Here is a 26,052-nt window from a genome sequence, read left to right on the forward strand (position 1 = left end):
ACACAGGCAGCACTGCTTGACTCATCACACTGAGGCTGTATGTGGAGCAGATTTAATTCCTCTGTATAGAATACTTGATATATTTATCCTGGCACTTGACTTTTTCCTCATGAGACACCATCAGAGTCGTGGCAGCTTTAAAAACCTAAGCTAATTCCATATATACAGAAGGAAAACGGCTGAGCTGGCAGGATTTGCTCCACTGAGGACACATATTATCTGTGCTCCCTTCTCTCCTGTAGGTTCATAACAGCCTGAGTGGTTTCAAGTGGACCTTGCAGCTTATTTGGATCATTCTCTCTTCTTCCAGGCCAAAAGGGGGTTGGAAAGAGGAAGAGGACAGTGAAGATTCTGGTGAGGTCTATTTGTTTAGTGAGATCTATTTCTATAACAGAAGATGTGCCCTTGGAGTTGCTCATTTAGTGGCTGAAGTCCTTGGCAGGAATTTTATTTCTGAGTGTGTGGCTATGGCTCCCAGAGCCAGGAATGGGAGCTCTGGAACAGACAGAAAACACGACAGGGGTGGGGGGACAGGAACCATCAACCCACCATACGAATGTCTCTCAGAAGTTTAACAGGCAATGTGATTGTCATTTACAGTGTTACGTAACTAATCCTTCTGCAATACTTCCAACAAAAATTGTTCCTGAAAAATCTATAAAATGGAAGCAGAAAAATATCCAGAATATTAAAAGTATCCAGTTACTGCATGTTTAGTTGTACTTTCATTACTATTATTATTACCACCTTGTTTTTGAGGCTGAAATAACGAGTAACTGTGCAACTGGTAAAAAACCATGTCTTAGAAGGGATATAAATGATAAACGACTATGAAACAAATGACCTTTTATTACCAAAATATCCTGTGAATTCTTAACTTTTAAGATAGAACAAGATCCCAAAGGAAAAGACAGGATAGAAATCATCCATGTGTCAGAAATTAAATACTAAAGTAACTTTCTGGCATAGGGAGTTTTGGCTGATGCAGCTTTTTAGCCTCTCTAGGACCCATTTTTTTCCAAGAAGAGTATGAAACAAGCATCTCTGGAGCCAGCTGAACACACCATTCAAATTCACAGTCTGGTACCTTCTCTTCCGACATGAAACCCAAAGCTGTTCTCCAATAGCACTCCAGTATTCTCCACTGACACTTCATAGTGTCATTTTCAATCATTACCAACAGAGGCAAAACAAACCTTCCTAGGCTGGTTGCTAACTTTACATTTTTTATAATATTTCTTATAAATAGTCTTCAATAGTCTTCTTTTTCAAGTCTTCTTGAAAAATTTTTCTTACTTCCCATATCGGGAGAGGATCCAATTTAAAACATCAGTCCTATTCTTTGCTTTCCTTATTTTGTTTTTCTAGTTTTGTAAGAAGATGTCTCATGGTTGGTGTGGGTCCATTGAATGATTACTTGTAACACACTGACAACCATGGTTTTGCTATTATTGAAATTGTATGTGCCTTATCTTATAGCCAGAGACCACATCACAGCCCATACTTCTGCATGTTATGTTAGTTTTCCTCTACATTTCAGGTAATTTTTAAGTGTACTTTATTTATTGTGTTAAAAAAATAGCAATAGAAAAGACAAGACAAATATATATAAGGTCTGTAGCCTCCTGGTAATATTCATATCTGGGGTGTTTCATTTGTAGAAACCTCCACTTGTTTCAGCCAAGTTCTACTACAGAACTTCTGGCAAAAAGGAATAAAAAATGAACCAGATTTAGGCAGTCCAGTCACACATGTTTGTAGCTGTGTGTGCCAAAAGTGGTGAGCAATTAATGCTTGTACCCAGGTCTGTTCAAGGTAGGGACAAAATGGTATGGGGTAATATGATTCAAATGGATTTCTTCAATATCAATACAGTACTGGTAAGTTTTTCAGTTATGACAGGATTTTAAAAAAGTCTTAAGTGCTACAATGCACACTCCTTTTATCTAGTGCTCATCACCGTAATGCAAGATTCTTCAATGCTCATGACACAAAGGCTCTTTGCTCCCTCAAAATTCATTTCAGAGGAAGACATTAGATCTCACAGTTGCAGTTTAATGTAGGAATTTTAGGTCATCTCAGAACTTACCCTTTTCCAAGAACAGTTTTAATCTTTGTTCAGTACTTGAATATACTTTTATAATTATGCTTCAAGTGTTATTGCAGCTATATTTCAGATTTTGCGTATGTAGGAAAATGCTATATTATTTTAATACTGACGGTAGAGTAAAAATCTATTCAATATTCACCTTTCAGGAAGCACAATCAAATATCCAAGAACACTATTAGACTTGCCTAGCATAAAGTTTCAAACTGCTAATGGATTTTAAATTGATGTCATAATGCTGCAATTTAAATACATGATGTTCATTAATTTTGCCAGAACTCTTTGTAGAGTAGGAGTGATATGAAAGAAGGAGGAAGGTTATATTTTCTCTACCTGCTTCTTTTTATCTACTTCCCCATTTTTGATATACAGAAAGAGTCATTACATCAGCTTGATGTGGGTGGGGGGTGAAGTTTATTCCAACAGGTTTCAATTGCGTAAGCACTGTGGAGTTGTATCAAATTAATATTTTCTATGAAAAAAATCACCAGGAATAGGAAAAAAAAATAAGATCACATGATAGGCATGACATTTCCTAAAGACAGATTTCAGGGGACCTCTCACCAGAAGTCCATAGGCACAAAGTGGAGGAAATAAGGGAAAGAAAGGTCATCTTGTTCATACAACTCCTTCTCAATGAAAGGTCAAAATTCAGGTATTGAGCGAGACAGCAATATTGCAAAACAGACAGGCATAGTTTCCCACAAATCTCAAGGAGTCACCTCAGATGTGGATATTGAAAAGGGAAAAGAGATCGCATCATGGAAGGCTACTACAAGATCCTCTCCTACTGGGGGGAGTGAGGGTGGGCCCCGGACGCAAATTTTCTAGGTGAAGAATCCTCTATTCTAGAAATATCTCCAAAGTGAAACTAAAATGTGTCTAGACATAATGGGCCAGTATATACAACACTTCATGTCTATTTGTATTTCAAATCTAATATATTTACTGTACATAAAGACAGTTTTTCCAAAGCTGTTGCTATGGCTACAAATCAAGGAAACCATAGCAACAACCCTGTATTATGTACAGCCTTAATTGTGGATTAAATTATGTCTCTCTTTGCATTTTATATTAAATACTCCAATACAATCAAGTTTTAGTAATCTCAATTTTTTCAGTCTTTTTAATAATAAAAATTCCACAATATTACAGTGTCAAGTCAAATACACAACACCCTTCAAAAATGTCTTTACGGCATTGTTCTGATCATACCTAATAGCAACCACATAACTGCTTTTTACTTGAGATAAACACTAATGTTCATACCATCGTATTTCCTGATCTTTTTAAATACAAGGGATTGGTCACTACCACTTTAACCAAGTATTTGATTTGCCATTGTCTCATAAGATTTTTCAAGTCTCATCCCACTCAGCCTCATCACAAAAAAACCTACTCCTCCTAACTTAAACTTTCATTATTCTAGAAAAGTTGGGGGGGGGGGGGGTGGGCCTTTTTTGGTTTGGTTCAGAAACTAAGTATAATAGAGAGGCAGGAAAGGCAGAGAAGAAGTTCATTCTAGATTTCCTAGCTTCCCTGTCACTTCAGATGACTGATTGGGTTGGTGGCAAATTACCCTAATTCCTCTGGTTTGTTGACCTTGTACATTTAAGTATTTAGGTACACTAAGGAGCTGGCATACAGCCAGACCCTTGGAGTGCAGCCTGAGAGAAACAGCTAAAGGAGAACAGAGAACAAACGTGAAGAAAAAAAGAAGGATGTTAGAAGTAGCTGAAGAACAGGAGGGAGTGCTATCAGACAGCAGGAGAAACCAGTGGGGTGACAGGATTCAAAGGACACTGTAGGAGAGAGAATTGAGCACATTCAACAGGTGCAAAAAGATTCCCTCAATAAAAGAGAAGATAAAAAGCCAAAAGTCACATCTTTTAAAGCCTTCTCTCCTATCTTCTCTTCCATCACTTTATTTTCTGATATTGACTGTGGTATTGTTTCCTTACACCATTTGGTTCTTGACGAGATATCATGTGTCCCATTTTGCAAAAAAAACCTGGCCACATCTGTTTGGGGCATTTGCTCGTCTCAGAGAGTAGACTTTTCTGCTTATCTTACATACTGCAGCAGCACAAAAATCTAGAAAATATCTTGATTTTATGAAATGAGCAGAAATTCAATGTATTTGATGCAATAAAGAAATTAATAACTGAGAGATTCTGGCTATATTAATACAAATAGTATACAAATGTTCATTTGAGAAAGCAATATGTGTTCTAAAAATCACAGCCTGACAAAGCTGTGAGTGTCAGGAACATGAGCTATGTAAAAGCTTTTCACATAAGCATCACAACAAACATTCCCTTGCACAGAGAATAATTAAGTCAAAAGTTGGTGCATTTACAATAATCAAGCCATGTTCAGATTCTTCATTATCATTTCAATTAGCAAATATTAATGTAATCTATAAATACTACAGGGAAAACAACTAAAATTACTAATTTTAAGGAGTCCTTCATGACCTAAGCTAAATTGAGACAAATGTCTTACGAATCGATACCGGTCACCAGCTTTCAGGACATTCATTTCCATTTACTGTTAGAACTTCCAAGCGTGTTATCAAATTTAAGAATGAATTAAGGCCCTCACAAACTACTCCTAACCTCTGATGAAGGCACTGGTGAATAAAAATGGATTAGCATGCTCCTCTCCTCTCCAGTTATCAGTTCAGACTGATAGTGATCAAGTGACCGTGGCAGGTCTGCCTCATTCAGATTCCACGCCTGCCACTGTGGCACCAACCCAGGGACATGCAGAACACGCTGCCCTCTCATTTCTAGAGGGATGAAGATGCTGGATGAAGCCTTAACCCTTCTGAGCTCAACAACACCTCCCATTCCTTTCACTGGGACTACTATTCACATCTGAACAGTTCTCCTTTCAGGTGCTTGTCCTTTTTCTGCTTTATAGATAGTGTACTTTGGCCTCCAAAATAGTGCTGCATCTTACAGGAACAAAGATTAAATGCTATACAGGTTTAAAAGAAGCTAAAAACTACCTCTCTCTCATTCTGATTTTCATATTTAACCCACGAAAGGCAGGATAATAACTAACTAGTCCAATACACTTACAGGACTAAATATAATGAAGTGGTAAAGTACTTTCATTCTCTATAAAAGCTGTTATGTGAATTAATTTCATTCATTAATAAGTGTAATTTTATAGAAAAGAATAACTAGCTGTTAGTGGAAGTCTGACAGTATTTCTCATGACTGACAGTGCTATAATTGATCACAAACTATAGAAAGAGTTAATTTTTTATGTTACCTTATTTTGAAAGTTTCCATTTTATAAATATTACAGAGAGGAAAGAGTCTGAAGAAAATGCACCACACCCATTAAAACCCAACAGTAGCTCTAGAAATTTTGACAACTAAGACACTTTCAAGCAGGAGTCCCTGTAAAACCCAATTTCATCAGACAAGTATTTTTATCACACAGCAAGTATTTTGCAAAGCAGATACACATCAGTGAGTTTTAAAGTACGGAATGCAAATACATAGCTAGCTTTGAAATAGCTATCAAGTATTAATGCAACACTTCCAGAAAATGCCAGTAAACCTCTAGCTTTATACATTTACTAGACTCACACATGCTCATTTCACAAATCACTCCCTCTTCCTCTTTCATGCCCACACAAACAAAAATAAGCTACTTCTTTGGGAAGCCCAGGAAAAATGAAACATTCTTAGGATCTTATTACAACAAAGAAATTTCCTTTTGCATTAGAAGGATTGAAGGATTGAAATTAATCTGAAAAATTTTCTTGTTTGTTTATACAAGTTTTTACTCAATCAAGGATGTTTTTGAGGCCGTTTCACTGCTTTCTCCACTGCAGACAAGAGAGAAATTTTTTAAACTTCAGAGGTCATTTAAGTGGTAGCAAACTTCTAAAACAGCCAGTTTGCTTGGGAATAGCCTTGTTTAGTTTTTACACTGGACAGGTTACAAAAAAGCATTGGATGGGATCAGAGCAAAAGAAATCTACTGGTCCATTTTGCCAGACTGTTAAAACCAGGTCTTACCTCTTGTGTTTTTACATTTATATATCCATAATGAGTTTTCAGAGGCTGCCTTTGGCCATTAGAAAATGGGATCCACTTGACTCTGGTTTGTCCAAAGCAGTTTAGGATCAAAGGGAAAGTTACTTCATTTGTGAGACGAACGATGATCAGACAGAGGAATGCTGCAATGAAACTCACAGCAACAATGGACTTTCTCTGTGATGAAAAGAAGAAAGGAAATAAATTATTAAAATTGAGAGTCAGTTTTAATAAAAAAATACATATCTTCAATTGGAGGATGAAGGAAAAACACTTGAGAAAGCTATATATGAAATTATTCCTCTGGTAGTCACCTTGCTGAGGAGCACAAGGACTCAGGTGACTGGATTGTTTTATTTCAATAAATTTGCATTTCAGAGGTTTGCAGAGTTTCTTTTAGAACAGGTTGCAAATGAGTCAGTTTTGTTCACAAAAAAACCAAACTCGAGCCTTTTTTTTTAAGGTTAAAAAAACTTTCAATTTTATTTGCATTTGGAATAAAGATTTTATGTAAACATCCATACCAAAGGCTTCACTCAAAATCATCAGTTTTCTAGGGACAATACACGAAAGGAAAATGCCATCTGCAGTGAGACCACACAAACTTGACTGGGAAAATCACCATCACTACAGATCATTCCATGCAACAGAATTCATGCTCTAACTTTAAATACATAAGAATAAATTGTTGGTGAAGTCAGCACCACTTTCTGCCTTACTCCAGCTTCATGAATTTACAAAGTAAGGCATTATTATTTTGGACAAGATGACCTCCACTGTTAATAATTCAACCAACTCTGAAGCCTGTGTCTAAGTAGTCCTTCCCTTCTGCCTCTACCCCATCCAGTCAGTTGGACCGGAGCATGAATTCACAGAAAGATCACAACTTTTTCTCTGGGTAACTCCCCAGTCCACAGGTGAAAAACTTGTAAGAAAGTATGCTCTCCTTATTTTTAGCTATTTTTTAAATACTTAAGTCAATTACTTCTAGATAAATTACTTAAGGACAAACATGTCAGTTGGCATGCGTAAAGATTCGAGATATGATACTCTATCAAAAAGATTATTTTCACATTTTCCCTCAGGGAATGAAACAATTATCATTTACAGGAGTTTTTACTGTACTTTAATTACATTCTAGGTTTACTCTACTGAAGGTAATTCTGTCATTCTAAACAGTAACATTTACAGAAAATACAGGTGGAAAAAATCATTTGCCTAAGGGCCTATACATAAGTGTATAATAACACTTAATGCTGGATGACAGAATCTGATCACCCCAATTCCCATCTACAAATATCACCAACTAACCAGCACAGAACACATTTAACACCACTTATTTTACATGATTGCAGTAAGATCACATGTGATGCCATGGTACAGGCAAGCTCTCATCGCAACCAGGTAACATGAATCTGTTCTTTGCACAACAGTGAGAATCACAATGAGCCCACTGCAAATTGGAAGGGATGTTATGATATTCCCACAAACACGAGTTAACAAAATAATCCACTGCAGGGGTCAATTGCATGGCTCTGTGTTCTGATGTACTGGGAGGTTACAATTTATAAGATAAAAGCAGTGAGAGACTGGGCTGGAAAACTTGGGTGAACGAGGTCACTGTGAGGAGAAAAGGAAGAGGAGGATAAAGAAGTATTTTGGCAGTGTGATTCAGTGAGGAACCTCAGTCAGCTAATGGCTGTGCAATGTAAAATTAAACCCAGCAAATCTTCAGAGGGCAGCGCAGCAGCCACAACCCAATCGCAGCTTTCAGAATTCATGGAAGCCACTGCACTTTTCATCATCTGCATTATAACAGATTTACATTAAATTGCAATAAAATGGCTGGGGAGCACTTCTGTGTCACTTCTCTTTGTAGCAGACGGAGTCAGAAACATTTAGCTATATATCAGAGCCTTGTAAGTGCTAAGAGCAGCCAAGATGTGCAGTGGAAGTGATAATCATAAAGCAATGAGAGGGAGCACGGATTAGTCATATTATTTATTGCAAATCAGAATTAAAATATTGCAAATATTTAAAGGGGAATCTAGAGTCTCATTCCACTACATGAGCATGTTTCAAATCAAAACATCCACAGCAGGAAGCAAGATTGCTTGTATGATGCTACTACCTGATTTCCACATATCCTATCTTCCTGGTTTATTGAATATCACTTTTTACTTCCTTTATTTCTTGCAGATCTGTTCTGAACTTGAAAACAGTGCAATCAGCTTTATGTGCTTCTCACAGGGAGTTGTTCTAAACAGCCCTTGCCCTGAGAAGAATTCAGATTGTGCAGCTAAATTTCTTGGCCTTCACTAGGAAGTCATCTGATTTTTATATTTATTTTCTTTAAATGCACCATACTACCGGATGAAAGAAAAAATTGTGGCCTTTTGGTTTTTTATGTAAGAAAATACTGTTTGAAAAGGAAAACAGCCAAGATTTTTCCCTGTGTGTTGCTTAGCCAGAAAGAATCAGCACTAACAAGAACATTCAAATGAAAGAAAGGAATTTTTATAACAGAACAGAATTAAGGCATCTGTTGAAATTGTTTTGGAAAAAAAAATCTAGCCATACGCAAACACAGTGTTTACTTATCAACCTGTACAAAGGACGTTTGCATTAAGTATTCAGTTCCCCTGCAATTTTTGTTGAACGCATGAGATCCTACACTAGACATTCTCAGTGGGAAAGACTACTGCAAATTGGCACTTCAGTAGCTCTATAAATTTCAGTGTAAAAATACTGAAAAACACCAAAGCACATACTTTTCATAATTTTAGCCTTCTTAAAGCACCAAATAAAGAAGTCTGCTCAGTGGCCACGAGCATTCTACAGAGCACTTCTAAAAGTAATTTGATTCCCTTATGTCCCTATGTTCTTTACCTGCTCACTAAAAAACCAAACAAAACAACAACAAAAGAAAGAACCAAACCCAGGTGCTATTCGTCATTAACTGCTTCTTGTAAAACTTCCTTTACTGCAGATAAATGGATTTTGTTATTGGTCCTCTGACAAAACTTGAAATTTAGCATTTGAGAATCCAGAAATTCTACATGTCATTAGGATATGACAAAGAAGTCTGAAGTTATATAGAGGGATGAATACCAAATTGTAATTTGTCTCAAAATTTGTCTGCATCAACATTTTAAATACTCACACATCCTACCATTTGGGAGAGCTTAACCAACACTAATTAGTAAGTCTGCAGAGAAACAAATCTTATTCCTTCTTAATTTTCAGTTATGAATGCAAATTGTCTCTTAACAAAAGAAATGTTTCTCTAACATGGACATATCCTGTGCATACATCTCAATCAATCCTTTTTTTTTTTCTTTTTTTTAGCTAATCTAATGTAGACATTTTGATACTAACAACATCTACAAAAGAAATGTATATTCAGTTATAAATATATTTTAAATTTTTCCCATTTTTCACACACTCAGTGAGGAGTACACAGTAAGACACTTGTTAAAGAGTTTCTTAGCTGGATGACTTGCATGGTATATTAGTTTTTGTTACATTTTATTACACTAAAATATAATAGTCACTATAATAGTCACTACAGTACCTGACTAGCCTAGATGGCAGTGGCAAGAACAAAATGACCCTTCTCATGAATACAGGATCCTATAGCAGAAGAGTGAAGGAGTTTACCTTTTGTTAATGAGACTAAGTCTACCTACAGGCTCATTCGCAGTTTAAAAAAGAAAAAGAAAAAAAAAGGTGGAAGAGGGAAAACTTGAGATCAGAGTACATGAACTGCAATACCTGAGACCCCAATGGGCCAAAAGCACTCACTAGAACTAAACAGTTTCTTCTACTTCTTTTTACTCAATCCCCACAACAGCATCATCCCACTTTTGGTGTCAGTGATTTCTCAGACACCAAGCTCATTCTGTCTAGTATGTATATCAAAATCAATAACTGGTAGGCATGAATCACATTTAATTTATATCTAGGTTGTTAAAGTAAGAATTGAAATAAAAACAGGAGTGTCATACTACTCTGCTGGATAGAATTTAATTAAAAACTTCATGGGAATAAAACAATAACTACTTTCAGGGGAATAAATATATGTATTTGGCAACATGGTCCCTAGCACTATTTATATGCTTCATATCATCTAGTTTTGGCTAATTACCAGTGCCAGGGTGATTCATTCGTTTCAGTTTGGCAGGAACTTGACAGTCTGCACAAGTTTTAGTCATTTTTCTTTCATAATCTGTTAAGAAGTGTGAGATGACAAGATCATTTTTTTTACAGTTCAATAATACCTGACAGAATAATAAGACACAAACATTTTTTTGTGTTGCATACAGTTGTCTAGGAGGGAGGGAGGAAGGGAATATTTTCAGCATAGGAAGATAATTTCTTAAATTGTAAATTTTACTGAAATCTGTACTAAGTATCTTTATTCTACTTTCTAGCCAGAGTACAACACCCTGCCACCTGGCATGTATTATATGGCAGAGACTATCAAACCACTTCACAAGCAGGAATAAATCCCCATCCTAGTGAGTTTCACAGTAAAAACCCATTTCACAGGTGCATAAACTGAGGTTGAAATGAAGTTCCCTAAGATCACAAAGAAAACTCAAGAGAAGAAAATTTTTACTTAAATCCAAAACCTTCATTCTAGAACTACTTTACTTTTCAGGCTTATTGTTTCTGAATTTTCAGGCTTATTTTTTCTGCCTGAATTTGTTCAAAGACAAAGTTGAACATGATATTATCGAAGATTCCAGTAAAGAACCCTAGGAACCATGCCCCAAACAGCAATTGCAAATAAGCCTTTTTTCATAAATTGATTTTCTTCAGTACTCATTCTTTCTTTTATTTTATAGATAAACAGCAGCACAGAGCTTGGAAGGATAAATGAAAGGTAAAGATTTATGTGAGGGCTTTGGGTCTCTTAGATGACACAATATGCAGTAATATTGCATTACTTTCACAATACCTACCTTTATGGGCAGAGTGAGTAACTCGACACTTTTTTAATATCTCTGCACATCATACTACTTTCATTATAGGACTGATGCAGAGTTTCAGTTTTTACGCAAGTATAACACCAACTGAAAACAATAATGGCAACACTTACTGAATTTGTTTCATTTTGTAGACCACTATATGTAAAAAATAGTTTTATTTAATTTTCTCTTTTATACTATTGAGCATCCCATTTAAAAGCTACTTTCTATTACAACAGAGCATTAAATGAGATTCTTTCAGCACTCTAGCTCAGTATACCTTACTGATTTCACCAGTATTGGAAAAAAAAGCATGCCTTCTAGCTATTTCTTGTGTCCTCAAACTCCCTCTAACAGGGCTGCTGAAGAGATAGTCAAGCAGGGGTCCTAGAAGTTTTCAAAGAGAGTAAGACTATATAGCAGAAATCCTTCTAGAAATAGTCATGTGTCAAACATCATTTGCATAACATCAGTAGCTGAAGATTTACTTTCTTCTCTTCCAGAAGTGAAAGTTAACCTGAATATGTTCAAAGACTCCGCAGGAGATTGCTGTCAGCATTTCTCTCTTAGGAGGAGAGAAGAACAAAGCTGGTGGGGGTTATACCACCAGTAAGATTTGGTTTGGGTTCAAAAACCAGTAAAATTAAGATTAAAGCAACATCTTTCTTTCTTTCTTTCTTTCTTTCTTTCTTTCTTTCTTTTTTTTTTTTTTTTTTTCCTGGAGAAGGACATCTTTGCTAAACTGGAATGTAAGCAGCCAGGAAGCTGAGAAGTAAGAGCAAAAAATGAAGTTCAGCGATGAAGAAGTAATGCAAGAAATGCAGCATACCTAAAAATAGGTAGTTACAATGAAAGAAACATGTGAGTTTTATCCTGAAAAGTGCTTCCTGCAAGAAGGTACCGTGAATGAGGACTGTGTGTTGAGGACTGTGGTGTTTAAGCAGGTATGAATAGAAGACATTACTTCTTGCATGCCTTGTCTGCGGGAGCTCTGGCCTTTTCTATGGCTAAGGCAACTCAAGGGCTCTCAAAACACTGCCCATTGTACCTCTTGTGTTGTTGTCATTTGTTACAAACTTGTTACATAATTCAGTTTTCACGATGATTCCCAATTCAGAGGTAGCGTGTCTAGGTTCATAGCAGCTCAACATATTCAACCTTAACTTTCATTAAAGCCAGAACTGTGCAGAGTGGGTTCAGGCTTACTGGGGTAAGACCTGAGCAATGAACAAAACAGTAATCAGCACAGTCTGAATAATTGATGTAACAGCAGCAGTCCGTATTAAAAACCTTATGTAAGAGATAATCCTCCTATATGTAAACTCCTTTTATTAGTCTCAGGTAACTGCACAACTTCATTACATACAACGTTCCCATCAGAAAGAGCATACTTATTTAAGTAATAATACAAAATTATGTAAGGTGAAGAACTTCCAAGTTTCAAGGAGCAACTGTTGAAGTATTTTGAAGGCCTTCCATAGGCTATCATGCATAAGAAGCTACTAGATTTGAAAAGCCCCAGTGGCTCTGAGCCCTTCAAATTGCAAAGCATTGCCAGATTTTAGGAATTATTTTGTGTCACTATTCCCTCTTGCCCTAAACTCGAAGCCTGATAAGAAGGAGCATTTATTTGTCTGGAGATATTCATATCCCTTCAGGCTTTCCAGCAGTTTGAGCTCCCCATAACCTATAGTTCCTGCTAACAGTTTGATGCTTACTCAAAGCTGAATCTGTACTTCTTCCTTCAGCAGTCTCCTCCTGGCCCAGGGTTCCCTATGCAAACAGCCCCACCCCACCAGGCACAAACACATCATTAGCACAGCCCCAGTCTCACACACCACAAGGTCACAGTACCACCAAAGTAACCTAAACTTCTGAGCAAGGCATGCCTTTGGCTAGCCTGCTATTTGACTTTATACTGCAGCTGAAAGCTGTCCAGTAATTTAAAATATCTATCCCCATAAAATCCCTATGGCAGCAAAGCACACTTTAAATAAGGTTGTTGATTTTTCATTCTATAAGATCTGTTAAGAATATTTAATCTAAAACTCCAGTTACTGATTCACTGATGTCCTTCACAACTGGGGTGAACTCCATCAGTAGCTGTAGATGCATATTATATAAACACTAATGTAGTCTCCGCATGATGAAGTACTATTAAAAAGGAGAAAAAAAAGAAAAGCCTCTGCAGTACAGCTCTCAAATGGTGATTTTTTTTTTTTTCCCTGGTGCTGGATTATTGCCCAGCTCTTCTTATCAATACCTTGGCAAGCTTTTCGACACACACAGCCTGACATACGCTTCCCTATAATAGAACTGCTGGTACAAGAATTTGTGGTCTTTCAACCTGGCAGTTGGTTGTTACTACTTATTGAAGCAGTACCTGATTGTAGCTATTTTTCACCTGCTGAGAAAAGTTCAAAGAAAAAAAAACCACCACCCATATGTGAGCATTAACTCTTATCCAGCCAGATATACCTCACTCAGACGACCTCTCTTTCTCCTCTATAATAGCAATATATAAAGATTCATGATCGGCAATATCCAAAGATTGAATCTGTAACTGAGGGATTTTCACAAACATTCTGAAAGGCACTCTATGGCTGCCAAAATTTTCATGAAAATCCCTTTCAAAAAGTTGATTTTTTCAACCAGAAATAGACTAAAAAATGCATAAACCAGTAGAAAAACAACAACAAAAAGCCCCACAAATGCATCAAGATTCTTAGGAGACAATAAAACACCAACAGACTTCTGGTCAGCAGATCTTCACATTTGAAAAAAGATCTAGTTATTAAAAGTCTTTTGCATTTCTTTGATATTTTACATGAAGTACCAGAAATACTCAAATTCTTGTTTCAAAAACTCACAGGAAAGGTAATGTGATGGCTTCTGAAGTGAAAGTGAGATAAATTCAATTTTGCTCGCAGCAGTAAAATCATTAGTGTGATTGGTATGCAGCAAGAGGAATGGATGTTAATCACATACCTATATGTTTAGTAAATACTGCACTGGGATGTAACCTCTGGAAGCACTGACTTCTAGATAAGAAAGAAAATAATCAGACAAATAAAATTAAACACTTGACAGCAGCCCAGAGGCAGAAGAAATGAAAGTAAATAAAATGTTGTAACAACCCCACATTCTCAAGCTGCACATCTGTGAAGAAAATGCCTTCTGCTGGAAACCTTCACTTACCTGCAGCTCACTCCTGCCTGTGGGGGACAGTTTATACTACAGAGCAAAAACGGCATAACCAGAAATTCACACAAATGAATTGTAATTGCCTACCACCATCTGGACAAGCCCAGACTTTCTCCATTGAATTTCCTTCTGTAAAGATCCCTGACTGCCATGCCGGACTTGAAATTAGCAAAAAATTGACACCATGCCTCTGTTTCCTTCTAAAAGCCATTTAACACTGGAAGACAAAGGAGATCTTGCCCAGCCTGTAACTTGGCAGGACTCTTGCTCTGGCCCTTCACACCAGATTCATTCCACACTATTCTTTGGGAGGACAGCACTTTTGGAAAGTTCCTCTGGATGTTCTCTCTGCCAGTCTATGCAATGCACCTGCTGTTCATAAGCATGGAAAGATAAACAGAAGCAAGGGATCATCATTTATTTCAGTCTTGCACCCTCAGCCAGCCAGGGCACTCTAACACAGTGCAGGTGAATGCCTTGTTCCAGAGGCAGGGATGCAAACCCCGCTTAGTGTGAGGAGCCGTATGAGCTCTTTAATGTCTGGCTGAATGAAAGGCTGTCTTTGCTCTGAAATATAAAAATATTCAAGTGATAGACAGTTCCTTCACCAGGCAAAGGTCCAAGTTCAGAAAGGAGAAAAAGAAGTTTTTACACACAAATAAAATAAAAAAGAGGGTAACTGTGAATTAGAAAGAAGCTGTTCTCAAGCAGAGATGATGCACCTCAGCTAGGCTGCAGAGGATCTTTTGTAGTCTCCGCTTTTTTTCCATTTTCTTTTTTTTTTCTTTTACATTTGACCAAAAGACTCTCCAGCACAGCTGTAGGAGTGTTGTCCTGGATTGGCAGGAGGTAAGAGCAGCCTCTATGGATGGCCTTTTACACAAAGCAAGGAAACCTTGGACTCTAAATTCTTTTGGCAATTTGTCTGTTTTCCATCAGACATGGAAATCACCCTGTTTACTTCGGATAAACCTGTTCCAGCCTACTTCATCCATACATAACTGCCACAAATGTCATCAGAAAAGCAAAATGTATTATTCCATGTCTCCAAGCATTGTCTGCTTCTGGCACGTTCAGTAACGTTCCAATAGACTTAACCATTTCTGGCTGATAAAAAGCATGACCTAATTACAGAGAAGTCTGGGCTGAGATCAGCTATTTTGTAACGGGAATTTGAAATTTTCTGCCATATAGCTGGGAGCATGCTACATCTAGTGAGGGAAAAAAAACACCTTCCCAGCTTAATTCTAGGTTTTTTCTGTATGCTGTTTTCTTTATTGGAAGCTTAGTAAAAGGGGTTGGGGAAACAACAACCACAAAAAAAAAACCCCACCCAAAATCAGGACACTGGCATGGCAGAGTCCTCTCTGAAGAGAGACTTTAAACTATTCCTGTGGCTTACAAACCTTCAGGGCACCAAATCTTTGAGCAAGTGGAGGAACATGGAGGATGGGGGATTTGCTGGGATGGTCACATTAGGGTCCATTCCAAGGAGTGTATGTTCCAGCACAAAAGCAATATTCCATGGGACACACGTGGAATAGGAAAGGGATTTAGGGGGTGGTTTGGATGAAGGCATGCAGAACCCAGCCAGGCACTTTTATTGGAAACATTAACGATCATATTATTTTCACAGCACTACCGAACAGAGCTTTTCATCTAGGATGCAAATCAACTGCATTAAACACTGCATGCTCCTAGCACACATCCAACTATTTTATGATCCCAATGAAAAATAGGAGGCAGGACTACATTTTACATCTTTTTTTAGGAGGGGCTGCACTGGGCAATGCAATGTCAGTGCCAACACAGAGGGACAAATGACCTGTACATTTTTGGCAGAGAGATTTTCTTCATTGACATGATCTGAGCCTGCTTTACTCACTTCTGGTCATACAGTCACCGGATGATGTTGCAAAGCAGCAGGAACTTAAACAAAATTTCTTGCCCATTTAACACAATTGTATTCCTTCTACAGGTAGGAGTCTGTTCATTATTCATCCTTGGATAGCAGGAGCAGGAGGTTATCAGAAGCCACCACAGAGACTCTCCAGATAGAAAAGACTATGCAGCGCTGCAGTTACAAAACACAAAGACTGCTCACATACTGCTCCAGCAGTTGATGACATATCCTTCTGTTGACTGGGGAGCTCCTTTAATCAGGGCACTGAAACTCAATAAAAGCACTGATCAAGGTAGTGCCTTCAACTTAATTATGAGCTTTATTGATCATGTCTTCTCTTTATAAAAAGAAAAAAAAAAAAAGTAGGGCATGACAGGGGAAGGTAACCACAAAGCACTGAGCTGCAGTGGGACTTGGCAGAACAGATTCCTTAGAATGGGAAAACTTTGCCTTTTGTGTTGACCTCTACTTCTAGGAATTAGCAAACCATTTTTTACAAACCTCTTTTCATCAGAAGGAGGCAAAATAATATTTCATGTTTACAATAAAATCCATGATCTGAGACTTATTTTTGTGAATACATGCAGTTGAATGGGATACCTGCAGTGGAATAGCACCCAAAAGCCACAATCAGGAGTCAATCTCCATTGTGATAAAAGCTGTAAATTCTTTGGATTCATTATTCTTGCACAGCATCTCAATAGGAGCTGGAGAAAACAATAAAAATTGATAGTTTTCCAAAAGAAACTCTTCCAAGCAGTAAAGTTTAATCTCTCACTGATCTGTTATCCTGATAGAATAGCACAGGGACAGTAACATATATATCCTACCCAAACACACATTCCATCACCATATCACGCTCGTCTCACGCTGGGTGAGCTAACTGAATTGAACTTGACCTTCAAAGCCCTTGGAATGCAACAAAATATCTCTGTTTTCTGACATTTATGGGTGGCTTTTCTGCATGGCTGCTTTTATTGCCTGGAAAATAATGGCAAAAGCTGTGTGTACAAACCCACTACAAACACTGACAAATCACATGAAGGGAAGACAGATTTATTCAGTTTAGATTACTCCACAGCTAATCTAATCGAATCCAAGTTTTACATTTTTAAAGCAGATCAAAAATTCATGGAGTTAGCATTTCAATACAATAGATATATATTACAGCTTTATTTTAATCTGCAAGTGTAATTGAACTGATTTGGATTTTCTGCACTTTTATTTTTGCTTTAAAAAGCTTTATGTGTTTCATATGAAAATTCATCATTGAACCAGCATATGCACAAGAAAAACCCCATGAAAAATTCATGCAGAAGATTATCAATCTCTAATAAGGCTTAGATAAAAACACATTTGGACATGATTCTATATTAAAACCTGAAAGTGCTACATGTGGAAATGCAAATATATCCTATTTGCGGCTTTTTTAACCTTAAAAGAAACCACTCCTAGCCACTCTATCAGAGCTGATCTAGAACATTTTGATGGAAGAAATGCAACACAATTGGGCACCTAGCACAGTTTTCTATCCTTCAGTCCATCAAACACAGAGAGATTGTCATGTGACAGAATTTATTTCAAACCCCTGCTTCCCTGCATCCACATTCTACTCATTTCCATGAAAGAAAGAAACAAAAATAGTACAAACCTCCAAAACATTCAAATTGAGTTTAATTTTTATGTAAGACATAATAAAGATGTAATCTACTGTCAAAATACTTGGTTCTATGACAGCATATCCACTACTTGCACCAAACAAAGCAAATTCTGTCCCTCCTTCATATAACAGTATCTCTAATTGATTCAAAGAGAATCTCTGGCAAGAGAAAGCCAGAAGCACAATTAAATTTGAACAGGAACAGTATGAAAAATATATTTTTTCATTCTTTCCCAGGGCTTTTGTGTATGAGTTACTCAGTTTGCAAACTCAACTCCCACTTGAGCCAAGGCTGGTGTCACCAAACCCAGTCTGTGAATGTTCTTGCTGATTTCTGTGGGACCCAATACTGCACCTCTGTAGCTTACAGCCACTGGGGAACTTCCTAAGGTGCCAGCTGTGCAAGCCTTGACCTGGATATGAACAAGTTCTCATCTTCATTATGGCAGCTGGTGCAGGAAGCAGGTTCGGCCCACAACCCTTCTGTAGGATATGAATCTCTCCCACACACTAACATCCCTGAGGCCATATAGTTTCAATTATCTTAAACACTAATCTAGTCTAAAGCATAATAAGGCCACCAAAACCTTAATGAACTCATCAGAGTGTCCCAGAGGTTACAGAAGTGGTTTTTTTCCTTTCCAGCAGGGAAGCTGCCAGGGACACTGGTGAGATTAGATAATGGACCCCACAACCCTTTGGAAGTACTAGGCAAAGATGAGTTTTCCTAAAGTTCATTTAAAACCAGAATCATACTCAGTTACTTCTAAAAATAGATCCTAGACACTTCAATATCAATGATATTCCAAAAAGCATATTTAATGAATGCAGGAGTGTTACTTTTACATGTACTGTTTCATCCGTTTTCAATGTTTTCCATTATTCCTCTCAAAGGTCTTCACTTTTATCAGTTTTTATCTCTACCTTTACCCCAGTGCTGGTTAGGCAGCAGTTACCAAGAAGGAATTTGCACAGGACATAACACCCTACTGCCCTGTGGCCAAATGTTACAAGCCATTTTTCATTGTGCCCCCAATTCTCTGACAGAATACTTGGGTCTGTAGTAGTTTGCACAGTCATTACAAGTTATGAGAGTTTATGATATGTTCCAGTCACTAAAAGTCATAAAATCTATCCCAGTGCTCTGGAAATAAAACACCATAAGATTTTTTCAGTGAACCCCTATGTCTTCTAGCCATAAATCTCAAAAAATAATGTTGTTTGTTTAAATTAACACCACTATACAGATTAATGAGACAAGCTGTCCACCAGTCAGGAGAGGAACACAAAGATGCATTCTAAGGTATTTCATTTCCAGGTTTATTCATTTTAAGTGTTATATAACCTGACATTCACACATTACTGAAGAAATTAAAAGAACAAAATACACATCACTAATCAGCTGATCATTTATCATTTGATATTAGATGCCAAAATAATGATGCCCTTCCTCTTTCATTAGATTTTTTTTGTACTTTTTTCATTAAATCAAAACCAGAATATGTCAGTAATCAGAATATTTATCTGCAATTTCCTTGCTTCTGCACATGTAACTAATTCCACAGTGCTGGAAAATAGATTTAATTGGTTGAAACCTTAGGTCTGTTGGGACTCTCACAACTTAATGCCTAGAAGATCCAACTTCAGATGTTAATGCTCCAAGGCATTAAATCATGATATTTTCAATTTCTCATTCTTATTCAACATTCACCACAAATTTCACTGGTCAAATTTCAGTCTGTCTTCCTCCACTTCCTTTTGTCTGAAAGCTACTACCTCACTGAGTACCACAACATCTAATTTTATACCCTCTGACTATGCTTACCCTCTGATATGCTAATCCTCCAAAAATTGGCACAGTGCTCCCTATTTGGCCAGATAGTGCCTCTACTTCAGCAGCTTCTTACTACCCCACAATACTGTAGTCAACTTTTCCTCTTTTACTTACCTTAAGGAACTGCAGTATTTAATTTTTTAATCCCTTCTTTTTGCAGTTATGCCCCAACTTCCCACTTAAGTCAAACCTCCCTGTCAGTTTCTCCTTCCAGAACTGTTTTTAAGAACCTTGTGCTTAACTGTTCTTCATTTATACACAGTCCTCTGTCTAGCTGACTAATTCCATGCTAAATTCCCTCTGAGAACATGATCTTTCATCTCGTTATGATTCTTCTCTTTATCCTACCAAATAGCCTTTCTCTCTCTGGAAACAGAGTCCTCTGCAGAGCAGTGAGTGTACGTGCCCCTTTCTCCTGGAGTTGTTTGGCTTTTATTTCTCTGTCACGACACCACTTCTGTGGTTGCTGTAATGGTCATGTGCTGCCGTATTTCAGCCCTGTTAATAGTCTTAAGACTTTGGAACTGAGATCCAGAAGCTCTGATTGGAGTTGTATTAAGAAAAAGAAAGTACTGTTCAACTTAGGCTGCGCAAGTGTCCTCAATGACAAGAAGCACAGCTGGAAGTTTACAATACTGGTGAAAGAAGGTGCTTTGGGGGGTTACTGGGGGCACCACCTTTTTGGAAGTACTTACCTAGAAAGTACTAATTTAATGAACCGTCTCTAGATTAGAAGCAGTTTTCTAAACAGCAGACTTCATTTCATGTATCTAACTGGTCCTGACCGTTCTCAGAAACAGACCTTGATAAATCTTCTCTCAACTGGATTTAGCAAGGTAATTAAACCAAACTCTTCAATCTTTCAGAAAGTAGGTCCCCCATTCTCCAGATATATCAGCTTCTCAACCTCTGCTCTTCTTCTTTCAGGTCATCCTCCTTGACCACAGGTAATAAACTCAATCGTTCAAAAGGGACCTCACACTATGTGTTCGGCTACAAAACTTCCCTGACTGAAGGTATTTCATGGTTCAATTTTATTCGGATTCCTGATAATTTGGTGAGTGATCAGCAGGCTCATAATGAGTCCTAAGTCATTTGCTTCTAGGTAATGAGCTGTCAGTATGTCAAGCACCATGGTTACTTGATCCTGTTTTTCAGGGGCTTGTCTAATTGATTTTTTTTTTTTTTTAACATTGCAGAACATCTATAGAACCTACTGTTACTTTAACTTTGGTATCAGCTGTAGGAAACAAATTACCTCCAGGAAGCTTTTACAAAACTTTCAGAAATGGTCTCTGTCATGCCAGGCAGGACAGAAAAGGCTGCAGCAGCTAGAATAATAGAAGCCGTTGGGCTTAGGGTCAGATTTTTGGAAAGCACTCTCCGTTTTCTGACAGGGGAATTACAGAAATGGGTCTTGGAAACAGCATCTCAATCTATTTTTAAGTCTTTAGATACTACTTTAGAAACAGTTTGCAATGGTCAGCCTTAACTCAAATACTTTGGAAATCTCTCAAGGAAACACATTGGGCCCAGGCTGCACCATGACAGAAAACCTGCCAGAGCCAGGTCACTTTATATTCACTATGGTTTTAGACAGAGGTAAAAGAAATTTTGACACTAAATGATTTTAGCCTCTCAAACTTTGACCAAGATTGTACTAACCATGTCACATGTTGTCCAGTGAAGAGCAGAAGTGTACAAAGCATTAGGGGATGAAGCTACTAGGGTTACAAACATTTTATTTCACCCTTCTGCCTTTCTACACTAAAGCTGTCATCTCCTAAAAGCCCTGTACTGTCACCTCAAAGAGACAGCAGCTGACACCACCCTTTAAAGTGAAAGGAAAAAGAGATTTTGTGATATCATAAAACTGGGGGTGATAAAATAACAGTAAGTACAGCAAGATATTTGCTGCTCATCTTTCACTTCTGTCTTTTCTTGTTGTTATTGGACGCTCACAGAAATGGAGAAGTAATGTTGTTTCTCTAGTACACTCAAAGTGTTTCCCTTTGGTGATCCAAAGAATGCAAAAACTTACAGCAAAGCTCTGCACTGGTTGAAATTCCCTGAGTTTTCTGTCTTCCCTGAACACAGGATAGATATAGATATGTGATATTAATACATAGAAAAATAATGGATAAATTGCTGGACTCTTTTACTGCACAGAGACCGAGGAGGAAGGAGAATTAGAGAGGTTTTGACAAATCAACAGTGAGGAAGAAACCCCCCAAACCCAGTCACGGTCCACAAGCTAAGTTAGAGAATCAAGTCTGCACCATGTAAAAAAACAAAGACCTTAAAAGACGCCCTTTGTCCCTTGCAGCAAAACCAGACCAGAGCAGGCAACACTGCTGACTAGGGGAATATGTTGTTATTCTATTATATAGGGGAAAATGATTTGCTCAATAAGCTGAACTAAAAGACCATTAAACATGGCATCAGAGGGAAAGAAATGATACAATAGTAGTCCACTAAGGCACAAATTCAAAGTACAAAGCAGTTCAAAATTCGTCAATTACTCTAAGAATCAAACCATGTAAAGTAGTGACACCACTAAGAAAGCAAAATTTGAATTTTTTTTTCTTTTTTTTATTATGCTATTCTCTTATAATGAGTAAGTTCAGTTTGATTAATTTAATTCATTCCACCTAAGCAGCACATTACAAAAGTACTGGAATGAGATTTTTAAAAAATTACTATTTCATCAAAGGTTTTTAATACCCACCTATGATTTAATTTTATCACCAAATTTGATCTATAATGATATTAATAGATTAAAAAATCCATAGTAGAGTCCATTATTGTTGAACTTTATCATCTTTTTGAAAGTACAATGGTAAAATTATCTATTAATTAGATTAATTTCAAGGAAGTTTAAATCATCCTGACCCATGATACTTGCTTGCAAAGCTTTTGTAAGAGAATAATTAATAGGCAATAGTCCAGGAATATTATTCTGAGCAGATGCGAACCTTGAACTTCAAGTCACTAGACTTAAATTCTAACCAGGAATACATCATCTGATGGAAACTCCAACACCCTGGCGGGCTGCAAGAAAGGAGAGAAGGAAAAAGGACTGAAGTAGGTTGCTGTTTTTATATATAGCCTGTATTATGGCTTAACATGACCACAAGCTAGAAGTGGATATAAGTAAAAATTTCTGAATTTTAAAAGTTCAAGGTGAGAAGGACTGTGCCACTCAAATAATGGAGCCTCGTTTAAAGAACATATCTTACAAGCCATTTAATTTGTCACCTATTCTGCTGGAAAATTGTACGGCCTCCGGCAAATATTTAACCCCAAGCAGTAGCTAGCAGTAAATACATACAGTGAGGAAGATGAATACAAAACTTATACATGATTTTGGTATTTTTCCTCACCCCTCCATCATGACAAATCAATTTCTACACATTTTGGATTAGATCTCTTCCAAACATATATCTGATTCCCGGGTTCTAGGTTTGAAAATTTAATTATAAGGTCTTTATGGCAGAATAGCATCCACCAAACAATGAATGGGAAGTAATCTAGATTAGAATCTTGTATTCACATGTAAATTTTCAACAGAAATTAGTCTCTGATAAACTATGTCACACTGAACTGTCTAATAAATTGTAAAATGTTTTCCACGTTGACGGATGGAGCTCTTATCTGTAAAACCTCTTTAGAATATACCAAGAGACTACCAAAATGTTCTGTTTCAAAAACTGAAGAGAGGACAGAATAGTTTCCCATGCACAGAGACTCCCAGAACACCCTGTAAGCAGGGGCAGATGGGAAGTGCTGCTCTGCTGTACATGTTGTTTTATAACATCTAAGCTTTTAACACCGACACGGTGCAGAACAAAAGCAGATCACTGAACCGAGAAACCTAAAACCATGCTTCCCAAGGCTTCAGGAAAGATCAAACTGACTACATGTACATTTATAATATTGTGACTAAACAAGGAAAGGCTGGAACAAAGGAAAAAAAAAAACCTTCTTCCCATTCCTTGAATCCCTAGTTAAACTCCTACATAGCGCACATTGAGTAACACAACATGATAAACACCACTGCCTTAGCTATAATTTTATGACATTTTACAGCACCAAGCAAGAACACTTTCTCTCAGGGAAATACTGTGTTTCTGATGAACTATTTAGCAGATGCTAAATGTGCTGAATTCAAATGAAATGTCTGCACCAGAGGGTCACAGGAAGAAGGACCTCACATCATGGCCCTTGATCCTCTGTAAAAAGTATTCGGTGCAACACTCAGTAAGGCCTGGAGTTCTTTTATAACAAAGTTTCAAGAAAAAATTCCACCAATAACACTTTCTGCTATCTCTCTGGGAAATCTAGTGAAGTGAAATTGATTTTCTTTTTTTATTAGCAAGGCTATTAAGCATGAGGCACCAAGAGATGAATGGAGAGCAAGCAACATAAAGAGACAAAAGTGTCTGAAAATGCCTTCTCTTTGTTACATGGTTTCTTTTTGAGTAGAAATTACAGAATCAGAGGATATGTTGAGGTGGAAGGGACCCAGGAAGATCATTAAGTTCAACTCCTGGCCCTGCACAAGACCATCTCCAAGAGTCACACCATGTGTCCAAGAGTGTTGTCCAAATACTTCTTGAGCTCTGTCAGGCTTGGTGCTGTGACCAGTGCCCTGGGGAGCTGGTCCACTGCCCAGTCACTCTCTGGGGGAAGAACCTTTTTCTAAAATCCAACCTAAACCTCCCCTGGCACAACTCCAGGCCATTCCCTCAGGTCCTGTCACTGATCACCACGCAGAAGAGCTCAATGCCCACCACTCCTCTTCCCCTCACAAGGGAGTTGTAGCTGCTGTGAGGCCTGCCCTCAGTCTCCTTCTCCAGGCTGAACAAAGTGACCACATCCAGCCCTCACACGGCTTCCCCTCCAGGCCCTTCAACAACCTCCTGCCCTCCTTTGGACAGTCTTTAATAGTTTCATGTCCTTTTTGTACTGTGGCACCCAAAACTGCCCCCAGCACTGGAGGTGAGGCCACCCCAGAACATATTAGAGCGGGACAATCCCCTCCCCTGCCCAGCTGGAGATGCTGTCCCTGATGTCCCCAGGACAGGGTTGGCCTTCCTGGCTGCCAGGGCACTGCTGGCTCATGTTCAACTCGCCACCAACCAGGACCCCCAGGTCCTTTTCCATGGCACTGCTCTCCAGCCTCTCATTCCCATGTCTGTCCATACATCCAGAGTTGCCCCATCCCAGGTGCAGAATCCAGCGCCTTTACTTGTTGAACCTCATATGGCCAGTGATTGCCCAGCCCTCTAATATCTTATGGTTTCCCTGCATGGCCTCCCTGCCTTCAAGGGAGTCAACAGCTCCACCCAGTTTTGTATCATATGCAAACCTGCTCAGCATCCCTTCCAGTCCTATGTCCAAAACATTCATTTGTGAAGCTACTGAAAAGCACTACCTGCAGGGGGGCAAGGTCAGTCTCTGTCCAGGCTCCCCAGGCAGCATAGAGTGACTCCAGGAGCCTGCTTGCATGTAGGAATCTGCAGGTGCAGCAAGCAGCCACTACAGAAATCTGATCCTAAATCTGTCAAAAGAACCAGAAAATTTCTCCTAACTTCTGAGAGACATCTGAGCTCACTAAAGACTGTTCCAGTAAAAGTCACATATTGAAGACAGCCCACTTCTACTGCTCAGTATCAAGAAATTTGAAACTGGGGCTTGCAGATGAGGTTAAGAAACTCATTATCCATACCTCCCCCTTTCCATCCTTTTCTTTCAAACCCATGTCCTCAATGCTTTTTCTTTGATTTTTCTCCTGCTTTGATCATCCAGAGCTGACCATACGAGTTTGTTCCCTAGGTCATTTTTCAACAGAAGCATAAGTGGTAGGAGAGCTGGAAAACAGACCTAAAAGGCATAGGATAGCAGCACACTCTTGCTGTAAAACAACTGGCCCTTATTCTGATCTTGTATCTTCCTGATACGCTGTTTTCATGGCTTGTCTTTTATAGATAGTGTAATAAAAATATTGTAGGCATAACGTTCCAATCTCTGGGAGTAGAACCATTTGGTACACAGGGACAAAGAGAACAAAGGAGGATACCCCCCGCCCCCTCAACACATGCACTTTACAATGCATTTACAGTCCTATGAGAGTGGAATGAATTCCTACAAGCAGAATTAATACGGTATCTTATTCTTTAACATCTGAGGGAGGCAGAAGTATAGGAAAAACGAAACTTAAAGTGTCTTTTATTTCAAACAAAAGGAGGATATTTAAACAGGAGAGTCTCAGGGGAAAGATTTCGTATCACTACAAACAGTGCATTTGTCC

At 38.1% G+C, this 26,052-nt stretch overlaps 1 protein-coding gene across 3 annotated transcripts in view; it reads right to left on the reverse strand.

The window, feature by feature from the left end:
- ST6GALNAC3 (ST6 N-acetylgalactosaminide alpha-2,6-sialyltransferase 3) overlaps positions 1-26,052 on the reverse strand; it is a 213,742-nt gene that overhangs the window by 106,120 nt on the left and 81,570 nt on the right. For all 3 annotated transcript variants that reach the window (XM_066192628.1, XM_066192627.1, XM_066192629.1), the window contains exon 2: positions 6,148-6,342. In XM_066192628.1, the coding sequence (XP_066048725.1) occupies positions 6,148-6,342 (195 nt within the window). The remainder of the gene's footprint in view (positions 1-6,147; positions 6,343-26,052) is intronic.

This window comes from Chamaea fasciata, unplaced genomic scaffold, assembly GCF_029207755.1.
Source record: "Chamaea fasciata isolate MVZ Bird 193981 ecotype frontalis unplaced genomic scaffold, bChaFas1.0.hap1 SCAF_10, whole genome shotgun sequence".
Classification (NCBI taxonomy): Eukaryota; Metazoa; Chordata; class Aves; order Passeriformes; family Sylviidae; genus Chamaea; species Chamaea fasciata.